General features: G+C 41.3%; 1 protein-coding gene across 2 annotated transcripts; it reads right to left on the minus strand.

The window, feature by feature from the left end:
• Positions 1 to 5,540: 5,540 nt before the first annotated feature.
• Ccdc160 (coiled-coil domain containing 160) lies at positions 5,541 to 14,441 on the minus strand. Of its 2 annotated transcripts, XM_060374858.1 has the most exons (3): positions 14,207 to 14,353; positions 13,061 to 13,146; positions 5,541 to 6,953 (listed from the first exon to the last, which is right to left on the minus strand). In XM_060374858.1, the coding sequence occupies exon 3, from the start codon at positions 6,927 to 6,929 to the stop codon at positions 5,988 to 5,990; it is 942 nt and encodes a 313-aa protein (XP_060230841.1). In that variant the 5' UTR covers positions 6,930 to 6,953; positions 13,061 to 13,146; positions 14,207 to 14,353; the 3' UTR covers positions 5,541 to 5,987. The 2 variants fall into 2 exon arrangements, with proteins under 2 accessions (XP_060230841.1, XP_021482051.1); XM_021626376.2 differs by lacking the exon at positions 13,061 to 13,146 and having other exon boundaries at positions 5,542 to 6,953; positions 14,207 to 14,441.
• Positions 14,442 to 14,888: the final 447 nt, after the last annotated feature.

Here is a 14,888-nt window from a genome sequence, read left to right on the forward strand (position 1 = left end):
AGATGTTGAAAAAGCATTTGACAAAATCCAACATCCATTCATGTTTAAAGTCTTGGAGAGATCAGGAATACAGGGCACATATCTAAATATAGTAAAGGCAATATACAGCAAGCGTATAGCCAACATCAAACTCAATGGAGAGAAACTTAAATCAATCCCACTGAAATCAGGGACAAAGCAAGGCTGCCCACTTTCTCCATATCTATTTAACATAGTACTGGAAGTCCTAGCTAGAGCAATAAGACAAGTAAAGGAGATCAAGGGGATACAAATTGGAAAGGAAGAGGTCAAAGTTTCACTATTCGCAGATGACATGGTAGTATACATGAGCGACCCCAAAAATTCAACCAGAGAACTCTTTCAGCTGATAAACACCTTCAGCAAAGTGGCTAGATAAAAAATTAATTCAAAAAAATCAGAACCCCTCTCATATACCCAAGACAAAAGGGCAGAGAAGGAAATCAGGGAAATACCATTCTTCACAGTAGCCACCAATAACTTAATGTATTTTGGGGTGACCTTAATCAAGCAAGTGAAAGACCTGTTTGAAAAAAAAAACTTCAAGTCTCTGAAGAAAGAAATTGAAGAAGATATCAGAAGATGGAAAGATCTCCCGTGCTCATTGTTTGGTAGGATTAACATAGTGAAAATGGCCATCCTGCCAAAAGCAATCTACAGATTCAATGCAATTCCCATTAAAATACAAATACAATTCTTTACAGACCTTGAAAAAAAAATTTTCAACTTTATATGGAGAAACAAAAAACCCAGAATTTTCAAAACTATCCTGTACAAAAACAGATCATCTGGAGGTATCTCCATCCCTGATCTCAAGTTGTACTACAGAGCAATAATAATAAAAACTGTTTGGTACTGGCATAGAAACAGAAAGGTGGATCATTGGATCCAAATAGAAGACCCAAAAATAAACCCAAACACCTATGAATACTTGATTTTCGACAAAGAAACCAAAACCATTCAATGGAAAAAAAGACAGCATCTTCAACAAATGGTGCTGGTCCAACTGGTTGTCTACATGCAGAAGAATGGAAATAGATCCATATTTATCACCCTGAACAAAACTAAAGTCCAAGTGGATCAAAGACTTCAACATAAAACCAGATACACAAAATTGGTTTGAAGAAAAAGTGGGGAAGACCTTGGAACTCATTGGCATGGGAGACAACTTCCTGAAAAGAACACCAACAGCAAAGGCTCTTAGAGCAACAATTGATAAATGGGACCTCATGAAACTGAAAAGCTTCTGTAAAGCAAAAGACATTGTTATCAGAACAAAACAACAGTCTACAGACTGGGAAAGGATCTTCACCAACACTACATCTGACAGAGGGCTGATATCCAGAATATGTAAAGAATTAAAGAAATTAAAAATCAATAAACCAATCCAATTAAAAAATGGGGTACGGAGTTAAACAGAGAATTCTCTGTAGAGGAATATAGACTGGCAGAGAAACACCTAAAGAAATGTTCAACGTCCTTAGTCATCAGAGAGATGCAAATCAAATCGACCCTGAGATTTCACCTTATGCCCATCAGAATTGCAAAGTTTAAAAACTCAAGTGACAACACATGCTGGAGAGGTTGTGGAGAAAGTGGAACCCTCCTCCACTGCTGGTGGGAATGTAAACTTGTACAACCACTTTGGAAATCAATGTGGCTCTTTCTCAGACAATTAGGAATAGCGCTTCCTCAAGATCCAGCCATACCACTCCTAGGCATATATCCAAAAGATGCTCAAGTATACAACAAAGACATTTGCTCAAACATGTTTGTAGCAGCTTTATTCGTAATAGCCAGAACATGGAAACAACCCAGGTATCCCTCAACAGAGGAATGGATACAGAAATTGTGGTACTTTTACACAATGGAATACTACTCAGCAATTAAAAATGAGGAAATCATGAAATTTGCAGGCAAATGGTGAGATCTAGAAAAGATCATCCTGAGTGAGGTATCCCAGGAGCAGAACGACACACACAGCATACACTCACTTATATAGACCTATAAGATAGGATAAACATACTAAAATATGTGCACCTAAAGAAGATAAACAAGAAAGAAGACTCAGGGTAAGAAGATCAATCTTCACTTAGAAAGGCAAATGGGGTGGATATGGCAAGTAGGAGAAGACAAGAAACAGGACAGGAGCCAATGCAGAGGGCCTCTGAAAGACTCTACATAGCAGCTTATCAAAGCAGATGCTGAGACTCATAACCAAACAGTCGATATAATGCAGGGAATTATATGATAAAAAGGGGAGTTAGTATGACTGGGAGAGGATAGGAGCCCTACAAGGACAAAATATATCAGGGCACAAGAGTCCTCTATGAGACTGTTTCTCCAACCAAGGACCATGTAAGGATATAACCTAGAACCCCTGCTTGGATGTAGCCCATGGTAGCTCAGTATCCAAGTGGGTTTCCCTAGTAAGGGAAACAGGAACTATTTCTGACATGAACTCAATGACTGGCTCCTTTACCTCCCCCCATGCCCCGAGGGAGGAACAGCCTTGATAGGCCACAGAGGAGGACATTGCAGCCAGTCCTGAAGATACCTGATAAGCTAGGGTCAGATGGAAGAGGAGGAGGACCTCTCCTAGCAGTGGACTTGGAAAGGGACAGGGTGGAGATGAGGGAGGGTGGGTGGGATTGGGAGGGAATGAGGGATGGGGCTACAGCTGGGATACAAAGTAAATAAACTATAATTAGTACTAAAAAATGAAAATTAAAAACAAAACAAAACACATGAACTCAGTTCTAACATACAAAATTGTTGCCTGCTAGTGATACTTACTGTAGTTATGCCACACTACCAATGAGAAGTTTTCAATCTTAGAAGACAGGTGGCGTCCTCAAACTTCCGCCATTTGCAAAGTAAGGCTTCCGCACTAAATTTTCTTTTTCATTACCATGTTTGTGTATTTAACCAGTTCGTAGTATGACCCAATATTAGCTCTTCAACAGGTATCTGTGGAATGTGTGACAAAGGCTATACAATATGACTTCCCAGACATTCATACATAAAGTTGTACATTTCTCAACTCTTCTTCAAATACATTTGCATATCGTCACACTGAGGAACTTCTATCTACTAACTTACTATCAATAAAGGAGCATGTTCCCTATTAAAAAAAAAAGACACATATGTGGTATAGGTACCCAAAGATATTAAAGTTGAATGTACTTGGTACCACAGCCATTTTACCTCACCACAGCCGCAGTTAGTTACACTTTCAAGTAAAAAATTAAGTTGAAGTCACTACCTAAAACCTGAATAGAATGTTTGTTTGTTTGTTTGTTTGTTTAATGAAGGGAGTCGTCTTACTATGTTGCTCAGGCTGACCTTGGACCTCTAGGCTCTAGTGATCCTTCAGCTCCTTTAGACTGATGGAGCTATAGGCCCTTGCCACCATGTTAAGCTCTGAAGAGTATCTTCATGATAGATCTGCTTTCTAATTTTATAAATGAGGGCTTTTAGTTCTAGAAGGAATTAAGTAGTCATCGGGAAAGCAAGTGCTAGCAATCAGAGTAACCTGACTCCCAATTTGGGGATTTTCCCACCCGAATGATTGTATTTCTACCCTCATAGTCTAGATTACATTTTATTCATTGGATTTAAAATTACCCCAGTAGGGAGCTAGAGAGATGGTTCTGAGGTTAAAAACAATGGATGCTCTTCCAGATGACCTGGGTATGATTTTCAGCATTCAGATGGTGGCTCATAACTGTCTGTAATCCTGCTCCAGAGAATTCGCTGCCTTCTTCTGGCCTCCTCAGTCACCAGGTACATATATGTCACACAGATATTTGTGCATGCCAAACACCCACAAGTGATGTCACAGATCTTCAAGGAGAACCTATGACCACTCTTTTACTAACCACCATAACTTCTAACTACACTCTAAACGTTTGTCCTTATACATTCATATAAGGGTTGTCCTCACAGTCAAAGTATAGAGTTGTGAAACCCAGTCCCAACGAATACTTCTGTAAAACAATTCCTGCACCTAAGGCTCAGGGGACATTTTGGAGGAGTTGGCTGAAAAATTGTTAAGAGCCAGAGGATCAGGGAGTTTGCTGTGAGCTTGTGTCTCCTACTAATGTTAGAATCTAAACCCATAAAGTCTCATGAACATGACTGCCTAAACATGAGCTGAACAAGGACAACAGAAATATAAATGCCAAAATAGACAGGGGAAAGCCCATGAGGCCTCAGCTCTACCCAAAGAACTACAGTTAACTGAGGAATGCTCAAAGTGGGAGAAATAGTCTCCCCCTGAGCAGAGAACACAAATTGGTTCTCCTTTACCAAATGCTCAGCCCTGAAGACATACATATAAGTAGCATTATACAGATTAAGCAGGTTCTATTTAGGAATATACATGTATACACATATGTGTATGTAACAACAACTAATGGTAAAAGAGACTACGAATTTAACAGAGGGCAAGGAGGGCATATGAGCACGTTTTGAGGAAGTGAAGGGTAGGAAGAAATGGTGTAATTATATTATAAGGTAATCTCAAAAAATGACATGCAAGAGTCTGATTGTTGGAAATCTTGATGCTCAACATCCACAAATACAAAGGATCAACTGGGCCATTACTTCCCCTGATGGACAAGGGCAGCACGTTTTCCTTCTTTGTAAATACAAAGCAAATTGTCATTTCCTGGGCCCCTCACAGGAGTGGGTGATTACCTAAATCAAGCCATCACACTAAAAGTTTGTCTAGGTGACATGTGACACCTTTCACAGCAGTCCTAACCCAGCGATCTAAGTCAGGCTTGGAGCTTAGGAAACCCCCCCTGGCTGAACTTTGGGAAAAATGTGTAAACAAAACGCCCCTTGCTGGGCAACATAAGAAAATGCAAGAGCCATGGCTGACGCCCAGCTTTTAACAAAGGTCAAAAGAGTGACTCTAAATCATCTTGTAGTCTATGGGAACTGTGTCCAAGAACAAGGAGAAAGCCCAAAGAAATCACCAGGGGAGATTGTGTTCCCGAGATGTTTACATGTGCCTAATTAAGGCAGACCACAAAGAAAGCAGATACATTTTTGTTCGTCTGAGTTTGACCCCGGCAACTAAAAGGTTCACAGGCTTATTTTTGTTGTTGTTTTCTTTTTTCAAGAATCACAGGCTGAACTCAGTGGCTGACTCTTTGATCACCTTCCCCTGAGGGGGAAGCAGCCTTACTAGGCCACAGAGGAGGAGAATGCATTCACTCCTGATGAGACCTGATAGACTAAGATCAGAAGGAAGAAGAGGAGGACCTCCCCTATCAGTGGACTTGGGGAGGGACATAGGAGGAGATGAGGGAGGGAGGGTGGGATTTGGAGTAGATGAGGGAGGGCACTACAGAGGGGATACAAAGTGAATAAGCTGTAATTTATAAAATTATAAATAAATTTTTAAAAAATGAAAAAAGTTTACATTCATATAGAACCAATTTGGTGTAAGAACTACATGGCAATAACAAGAGGTTTGAATAATATTGTCTTGACTTAATAAAACCCAGCTGATTATTTTATGAAAGAAAAAAAGAAGCATCACTGGCAAGATTTTATTGTTGATACTGATTACTACAGATGGAAGAACATCCATGAGCCAAAGACATAGCTAACAAGATCACATAATGTTGCTGATTTGAATTCATACATGATGTAGTGAATTAGTCTGGAGTTGTTTTTCTAATGAGATATATATGTCATCATATATATCTCATATAAAAGTGATTTCAGCAGTTTCCATTAGGAAGCTCACAATGTATTCGTGAGGAGGAGAAAACAGTTCCTTTGAAGTCAACAACTGTATAGTTTGTAGGTGTTGTAATTCACCAGAAGTAAAGATTACAAGCTATCAAATACGTTTTAGCAGCACACAAATCTATAGTACAATGAACATGGTTTTGGCTCCATAACTTGCCCAGTGAAAGGTTTTTCTTTTTTTTCTCTTTCTTTTCTTAACTTTAAAAAGTATTGCCTGTGATGTGGTCAGCGGTGGTCGGCATCATCATCACGGAAGCAAAGTGTCTTCCAAGCATCTCCAAGGCTCTGGTGTTCTTCACGCGTTGGCTCTTCTCGGTTCTCAGCTCATGCTTGAGGGCATCTAGATCTAAGCGGATCTTTTCCATCTCCAGCTCAAAATACAGCTTCATTTCTTCTCTGAGGAGTGCGGTACTGATTTCAGTTTGATGTTTCAGTTTCCTGATGGCATATTTCAACTTTCTGTTCTCTAGGTTCAATCTGCACATTACTTCTTTGGCTTGCTGGAGTTCTTCGGTTATGTTCTTTACGTTTTTCGTTTTTTCAGACAGATCGTTTTTTAAAGCTTGCAGTTCCCGGTCATTCTTTGAAGCAGCAGTCCCTGGTTCTTGAAAATTGACTGCTCTCGTCATCACTTCCCTTCTGCAGTTCAAAAGTTCTTTCTCGGCGTTTTCAAAGTCCTGTTCTATCTCTCGGCATTTCTGGTTAAGTTTCCTCAGTTCTTCATTTAGAAGGTAGAGACGGAGTTTTGGAGTTGCTTCAGACCATTTTTTCCTGTTGCGTTGTGTGGCAGTCGATAATTCCTTCTTGCTCCAGTCGGAGGCGCTCTCTCTTTGGGGGCTATCCCTATCGAAATCAATCAAGTCCCAGAAGGCAGAATTCGTGCTAGGTACATTCTTTGGCGACTTCCTCCACCCATCTCTTAAAGTTGGATCTTGTTCTCTTTCCGCGATGTGGAAAGAGTCTTTCCTCTTAAAAGTATTTCCTTCTTCAGTGATTCTAGAGGAAAAGCCAGACATTCTATCCATCCTTTTGTCGGTTGTTTGTTCTGAGAAAGACTGAAGCGGAGCAGGCTCTTCTAGATAATCGTCCTCGTTTAAAAAATGAACCAAGGTATTGTTTTTCCGGGATTTTGTTCTATTCATTTCCGTAGGCACCTCGTTGATTTCCTGAAAAACAAAATTTAAAGCTAAGCCAAATAATCTCCATGTAGTAGAAAGAACTAAGAACGCTGGTTCTCCCGCGAAACTGCCTAAATATACGAGGGCCAGCTCTTCTCAAATCAACTTGGACCTCCTTTTCTTGTTTATAAATGGAAAGCTCTTCTCAAATCAACTTGGACCTCCTTTTCTTGTTTATAAATGGAAAGTGCTGACGTAGCTAAATCACCCATACACCTGTACAACTCTTCCATCCCACAGAATAGAATCAGTAAATTTGCTGGAACTCAGAACCTCTGGAAGAGCAGCCAGTACTTTTTTTTTCCCCAGATTTTTTTTTAAAGATTGATTTATTTATTATGTATACAACTGCATGTACACCTGCATGCCAGGAAGAGGGCACCAGATTTCATTATAGATGGTTGGGAGCCACCATGTGGTTGCTGGGAATTGAACTTGTGACCTCTGGAAGAGCAAGAAGTGCTCTTAACCTCTGAGCCATCTCTCCAGCCCTTTTGTAGACAGTTCTATGAGAAGGCAACTGCATGCACAGAAAACACATTGCTTTAACATAAAGAAAAGGTTATTTTGGATTACTAGGCAAATGTTGCTAAGACCTTTTCCTTCAGTGTGTTTGACTTTGTTTATAGTTTTCTCAGGTAGAACTACTATTTGTTTTGTTTTTTAAAGATTTATTTATTTATTATTTCTACTGTATTCTGCTTGCATGTGTGCCAGCAGGCCAGAAGAGGGCACCAGATCTGATTATAGATGGTCATGAGCCACCATGTGAGTGCTAGGAATTGAACTAAGGACCTTTAGGAAGAACAGCCAGTGCTCTTAACCTCTGAGCCATCTCTCCGGGTCTATTTGTTGATTATTCAATGTGACTGAAACTTCAAGGCTTGATGCAACTTGAGCTGCTTCTGGTAAAGTGTACCGGACAGACTTCTTCAGGACTGCCAAATGCCCTTCTGCCTTGACCTATGACTCCCTGCTATTCCAGTCTTAGGCTTTGCCCTTAGGAAGGACTGCCAAGTATATGGAATGCTCTCTGTTTTGGGAGCAATTTTATAATGAGCTGTCATGTCAACTGTTGAAAATATTAATGCTATTAGAAGTGATTTTTCTTATACAGACTCAGACACCTACAGTTTTTAGGTGAAAATCTACTCTACAAAATCATGGCCAGCATCAAGCTTACAAACATTAAAGGGCAATTCCTGCCAGTGTGGTAGCACATGCTTTATAATTCCAGCACTCCCAGAGGTGGAGGCAGGAGGATCAAGAGTTCAAGACGAGTCTTGGCTGCTCTCTAAGATCAGCCTGGCCTTCATGAGACCCCAGACTCAAAAAACAAACAAGCCAAAAAAGAATTTAGTTAATCAGGGCTGGACTGTAGCTCAGTGACAGAGTGTTTATTTAGTGTGTAACAGATCCTGGTTTCCATTCCGAGACTTTAGTGACACAGCCAAACAAAAATTCATGGTGGTGTACATTTACCAGAGTGAAGATTTGTCCTCTACAAATCATCTTTTCTGACTTTTGAAATTCTTATAGTCACAATCTTGAACTGGCTATGGCATGCCTGGCCTGGGTGGGAACGATGATCACAACCTGGTTTCCCTCTTTTTTTTTTAGAAATACAAACATAAGTTAGTCAAGATAGCAACAATACTCATCAGGGAAAAGAACCAATACAAAAGGAAAGAGAGCAGTGTTCAGAGAAAGGCTGAAGTGAAGCAGCCTCTTCTATAAAATCACACACATTAAAAAAAAGGAGCAAACAGGGTTAGAGAGATGGCTCAGGGGTTAAGAGCACTGGCTGCTCTTCCAGAGGTCATAAGTTCATTTCGCAGCACCCACATGGTGGGCTCAAAGCCATCTATAATGAGATCTGGTGCCTTCTTCTCGCATGCAGTCTACATGCAGACAGAATATTTTATACATAATAAATCAATTTTTTTTTAAAAAAAGGAGCAAACATACTGTCTTTCCAATACTTTCTTCTAACATCATCTTTTCAGAAATCAAAATCTTATCAGAGTATTCTGTTAAAAATTTTTATAAGCTTGTAATGATAGCAAGGGCAGCATGATGACTGAAAGACTGCTTTTACCCAATTCTGGATGAAAACCTTTGGTGGGATTGATCAGGAGAGAGTTGAGCACTGCACAGTTAAAGTGAGGCCATTCACTTTATACTTGGACATACTAGTATTCAAACATCTAAGACAGATGTCTGGGTACAGATAGAGGATAACATAGAAAACTCAATAATTTTAAGGTTACTCCTTGGATGCATATATACACATACTTTTTCATTTTTACTCTTTTTTCCCTGTACCTCTGTAGAATCTCCTGAGTGTCTGAAAGAATTTCCCATTCAATGAATCCTAGAAATCCAGTACTTTATCCAAGACCCTGGATGAGTCCCTTGGTTAAATAACTAGGCTCAGAGAAATTCAGTGACTTGAGCAAGGCCACATAGCCTGTAGCCCATAGTGATAAAATTGAGATCCTGAAAACCCCCTTCATCTGCTAGGTGTCATTCCACAGATCAAAAGAACGAATTCCATTGTTTGCAGCGCTTGGGTTATCCTCTAAGGAGCCACAAGAAGAGAGAGAGAAAAGCTGAATGGGGGAGGGGAAGAAAGAAAGAAAGAAAGAAAGAAAGAAAGAAAGAAAGAAAGAAAGAAAGAAAGGTCTGAGAAGCTCCCTGACATTCCTCTCTCCAGGCTTCCACAGGAGGGGTCAGGGGGTCTCTGAGATGCTCCCTTTTCTCCTTCCTTAGTAAGAGCCTTTAAGGACTTGTTCCTACATTTAGTTAGAGCATGGCAAAACTCCAAGCAGGGATGAAAGCTGTTAGTAGCCCCTTCTTCTGCACTGTTTACTTTTCTTGAAGAACAAGTATGGCATGAGGACTTTGAGCCAGGACAAGAAATAATGTCACCCTTCCACCTTGGCCTGGCAGCCATTGTTTTCCTTCAATCAACTTCACTAGGTAATTTGCCTCTGCAGAAGGAAACCATTCTTGAAATTATAAACATGGCCTTTCAGCTGGGTAGTGTGCACATTGGCTCTTGTATCTACTCAACTCTGTATTGAACCTTGAAGAACTGAAGGAGACCCCAGAGAAATGAAAAATTTAAAGAACCCAGTCAGAACAGACAGGAAAAAAAATAAAGTCATGACAAAAATAACAGTGGAAGTCTCCTACAAAAATGATTCCCTGGAAGGCCTTGGGACTGAACTGCTCTATTATGTAACTGTATCTATATTGGCGTCTGGCATGAATTCAAAATGGGCTTCTGATAATTCTAGTTATTATCCCACCTAAAATATTACCATTTATCTTCTGGTGGCTATTTTGTGGTGGTAGTTTTATACAGTAAGGGATAGCTTGCCTCATGATTTATTATATTTTTCAAAACAGTTGGCTACTTAATGGCAACTCTTCCCTGAGAAATGTGTGGGGTATGTCTTATTTTTTCCGTGCGCATCTCTTTTTTCATTAACCTCTGTGCTTAAGACTTACATTAAAGAGGAAGGGTGAGATTGGGAGGGGTTGCGGGAGGGGGCTACAGCTGGGATACACAGTGAATAAACTATAATTAAAAATAAAAAAAAAGACTTATGTTAAAGATGTCTGCAATGTAAAAAAGATAAAAAAAGAGGAGGAGAAAGGACCGAGAGAGCGACCACGTATTGAGTTGTCCCTTTAAGGGGCAAGGTAACCACGGTGGCTACCTGGCCGGTGACACATGATGACATCATAAATTGTTACACATGATGACATCATAAGTTGCTAGGCAACCCAGAAGCAAGTTCTGTTCCAAAATCCTAACAAGTAATATTGAGGACTAAGCTGACCGACCATTTATTAAGGCTCTCTGGATATATCATTGGTACTGAAAATTCTAGGTGAAAGTATATCTATCCTTACATAGTTTCAGAAAATATGTTCTTGTTTATAGGGAAAGGAGAAATCAATAAAAACACCTCTCTTTCATGTTCAAGTTCAGGCCTTGGGAAAGAAGATTCCATTAAGGGTGGATAGGGAGCTTAATTTTTGGTTTTCTAAAATATTTGTATTTGAAATCATATGCTTTGGGAAATTTCCTGACACAATTCCAGTATAGGGGTTTCCCCTCTGTTGTGTTATCTCATTTACATTAGAATTTGGTTTCAAATTATCAGCACTATCTTCATGTGTCTCTGTCTGTAAATGCAGTTGTGTTTCCCAACTGCAGTTACTGGAAAGCAGTTCTGGAAGCTTTTCCCGACCTCCCAAAAGTCCTTCTCAAACTCTGTAAACTTGGAGTGATGCTTAGTAATGATCACCTCTGACCCATGTTGAGCAACTCGGCCTCTCAACTTCCCTCAACTAAAGAGCTACCTTTCAGGGCAGGAGAGATGGCTCAGTGGTTAAGACTACTTGTTTCTCTTAAAGAAGACCTGAGTTCACTTCCCAATACCCACATGGCAGCTCACAACTTCCTGTAGCTCCAGTTGCAGGCGAGCCTTGGCACCAGGCAATGTGGTGCACATATCTGCGCATGCGGGCAAAATACCCATACACACAAAACATAAAAGCCCCCTCTTAGTCCAAAGAACACACTCTTTTTATCCTTGGATACTTTTCACTCTTTTGACTCAGAAAATCTGCTCAGCCAAAACAGGAAAACATAATAGGTTACTCAGCTAGGCATAGCAGCGCATGCCTTTAATCCCAGAACTCCTCCCTACAGGGTAATCAGGAAATATAATTTAAAGAATGTCTAAACCCATGTTCATCTCTGAAGCGTGCATTAAAGCCACCTAGAATGTCAATTGGCCAATCTGGAATGCGGCAACAAAAGAAGTGAATATTTAAGTAGTTAATTTTTAAGAAATAATTATTTTTTTAAGGAGGCAAGAGGCAGACTTCTGTAAATTTGAGGCCAGCCTGGTTTACATAATGAGTTAAGGCCAGCCAGAGATACAGAGTGAGACTGTCTCCAAAAAACAAAACCAAAACCAAACAAACAAAAAAACCCACTACCAACAACAAAACATACAAACAAAACAGTAACAGCTGCAACTTTCCCCCTCTGTTCCCATTGCTTTCAGGCATGAAAGAGGATTCTAACCTGATTCTTCTATGGTACCTTTTTTCATTTCCTATGCTCTTTCACTAAGTTGTAGAAATCTACTCCATAACAAAGTGAAGGCTCAAGCAGATCACTATGTTTTACTAGACAAAACTGAGGGTGAGAAAGAAAAGGGAAATCTTTGGATTAAGTTCAGGTTGTGGAAGAAAAAGACAAAGCATAAGTAGTGAGGAACCTACTTCACAGGTGGCTAAAAGCAAATGGCCCACCTCAAGAATGCTCATCCCTGACACTAGGACTATGTCTCAATCCCAGTACCCTGGGCTCACAGCTAAATCTACATATGTATATCTCCTGGTGTTTCTAAAAGCTGTGAGAAAGGCTAAGTGAGAATTTTCTCTCCTAAACTCTAAGTAAATTCATTTGCCCACTTGTCATAATATTCCTTTTTCTGGAGCCAAGTATAGTGGTTCTACCAGTATCTGGCAATACTGATTTTAAAGGTGTGAATTTTTTTATTAAATTTTTATTTTTTATATTAGTTACATTTTATTTACTTTGTATCCCAGCTGTAGCCCCCTTCCTCCGTTCCCTCCCAATTCCACCCTCCCTCCCTTATCTCCTCCCTGCCCCTCTCTAAGTCCACTGGCAGGGGAGGTCCTCCTCCCTTTCCACCTGACCCTAGCTTATCAGGTCTCATCAGGACTGGCTGCAATGTCCTCCTCTGTGGCCTAGCTAGGCTGCTTCTAGAAGAAAAAAAGAAAATCCATATTCTCCTCTCTAGCTTACAAAGTTCTCTGGATGATATTTTAGGGCAAGGACTTCCACTTTTTTTCCCTTGAAGTTTATTTAGCTTAGCTAAAGTCTTCAGGACACTTTTCCTTTGGATGTTTACGAGGCAGTCTTGAAAGTGTCCTGACAATGAAGACTGATGATTTGGTTACAAAGTTGAAGGTTTATGTCGGGCCAGACTCTAAGCTTCTCAACTCCCAGGATGAGATAACAGCCAGAACAACGTACTTACCGGGTCTGATGTCCAAGTTCCTAGACCGGATGTCTTTGGTCTCCACCAGCTAGAACTGGAAAAGAATAGCCCGCCCCCCGTACTTCCTGCAGGGCAATCAGGAAATATAATCAACGAATGTCCATATCCAAGTTCTTCTCTGACCGTTGGATTAAAGACATATGTGCTACACCTAGAAAGATTCATGGTTCTAAAGTGAAGTAAGTTGTCTTTTTACGTTCTCAGTGCATATCCCCCAACTGTTGTAACTACTGCTTATCTTCCTCAGGCAATACGAGTGGCACGCGGGGCAAGAGTCTTGGTGATACTGTTTCCAACACGGTATCTCTTTACCTTTAGCAAGTGTTGAACAGACGTCACAGTGGAGACTAGGAGACAGAGCTTGCTGATCATAATGGGCAACCAAGAGCCACACTAGCAAGGGGCTGGAGCCCAGGCCTGGCTTCCCTCCTTAGAGGGCAGTTAACTTGTAAAAACAGGACAAAGAGATGATCTTTCTGTTTTCGTTTTTCAGGGTCCTAACATACGGGTCAAGTTGTCCACTTGCCTGGACAGAATGTCTTTTCTATTGTTTGGCCAATATGGAGAGAGAAACAAAGTAGCATTGAACACTGGATTCTGTGGCTAATATTCGCCCCCAATTCTTTGGTATTAGTGTGAAATTATTCCGACTTGAAGAAAAGATACGGAGTCACCTGAGTTCCCAAGGCTTAGTTAGACTTTGTTGCTATGGAAGTCACATTCTTGCTATAAAGCTATATCTTTGTATGCATAGTTTGGGGATTTTTCTCTGTGAATGGTTAACTGAAACTCTTGCCATCCTTGCTTCCATGGAAAGAAGGTGGCTGGGAATGAGACGCTGCTAGAGCACCCACTTTTCACCTCCCCAGTCCCAATCCTGGTAGCTGGTGGGTGAATGGATAAGCTTGACCCCACTTCTCTGTCCTCCACCCCTTTCCCACGCCCTGCTTCTTTTCTTTCAAGCACTCCTTAGCTCCAGCCTGAGGCTCTCAAGAGAAAAAAAAAAAAAAAACAAAAAAACTGCTGCTGGGACTTCCTGGGTTTTCCGCCCTCTTGCTGGGCAAGTCAGGGTTGGTAAAGAGAGGAATGCCAGGGGAGCCCGCAATGTCCCGTCCACAAACATACCTGGAAGCGCGGGTGCGATCTGATGAACCCGGTCCACTCTTTTCCAAAGCTGGCCACCACCGGCAGGCGGCAGCCCCTTGTTCAGTCTTGGCCAACGCGACCCGGCCCACTGCCCCGGGGCAGAGCCTCTGCAGTGCAGCTCCAACGCGGGCCACACTGTTGCTTAGCAACAAGGCGGATGGATTTAAAGGGACCAGGGCACTAAAGGGACCTGGGCACTGAAGGGACCTGGCGCTGCAGGCTGAGTACTGCTAATCAGGGAGCCAAGGCCGGACCAGAGCACTGAGCATGCCCGGTAGGGCGGCCACGGTGGTGGCTTCTGCCAGGGAAGAAATAAGAAGGCAGGGAAAAGACGCTGAGTCAGAATAGGAAGGGTCAAGACAGTGCTATGCAAACACACCCACTAGTGTGACTACTAGAATGGGTCTGGAATACTCACAAGGCTATGTAATTATTGATTTCGGAGAGGCAGTTGCAGAGGGTTCATCGCTAAATTTGATATTTAGTACCATGATGCTATGGAGGTTTCCCTTTGGGAGATCTCTAGAGTTGGAATCAGGGTTACTTATAATGTGGGGGTTGCATCTTATCACCATCCCTACCCCATGCACACCCTTGCAGGTCAGCATAATGGCTTAGCCAGAAGTTCTACTTTGGACCAAGGACTGACGACCTTGAGCCG

This window comes from Meriones unguiculatus, chromosome X, assembly GCF_030254825.1.
Source record: "Meriones unguiculatus strain TT.TT164.6M chromosome X, Bangor_MerUng_6.1, whole genome shotgun sequence".
Taxonomy (NCBI): domain Eukaryota; kingdom Metazoa; phylum Chordata; class Mammalia; order Rodentia; family Muridae; genus Meriones; species Meriones unguiculatus.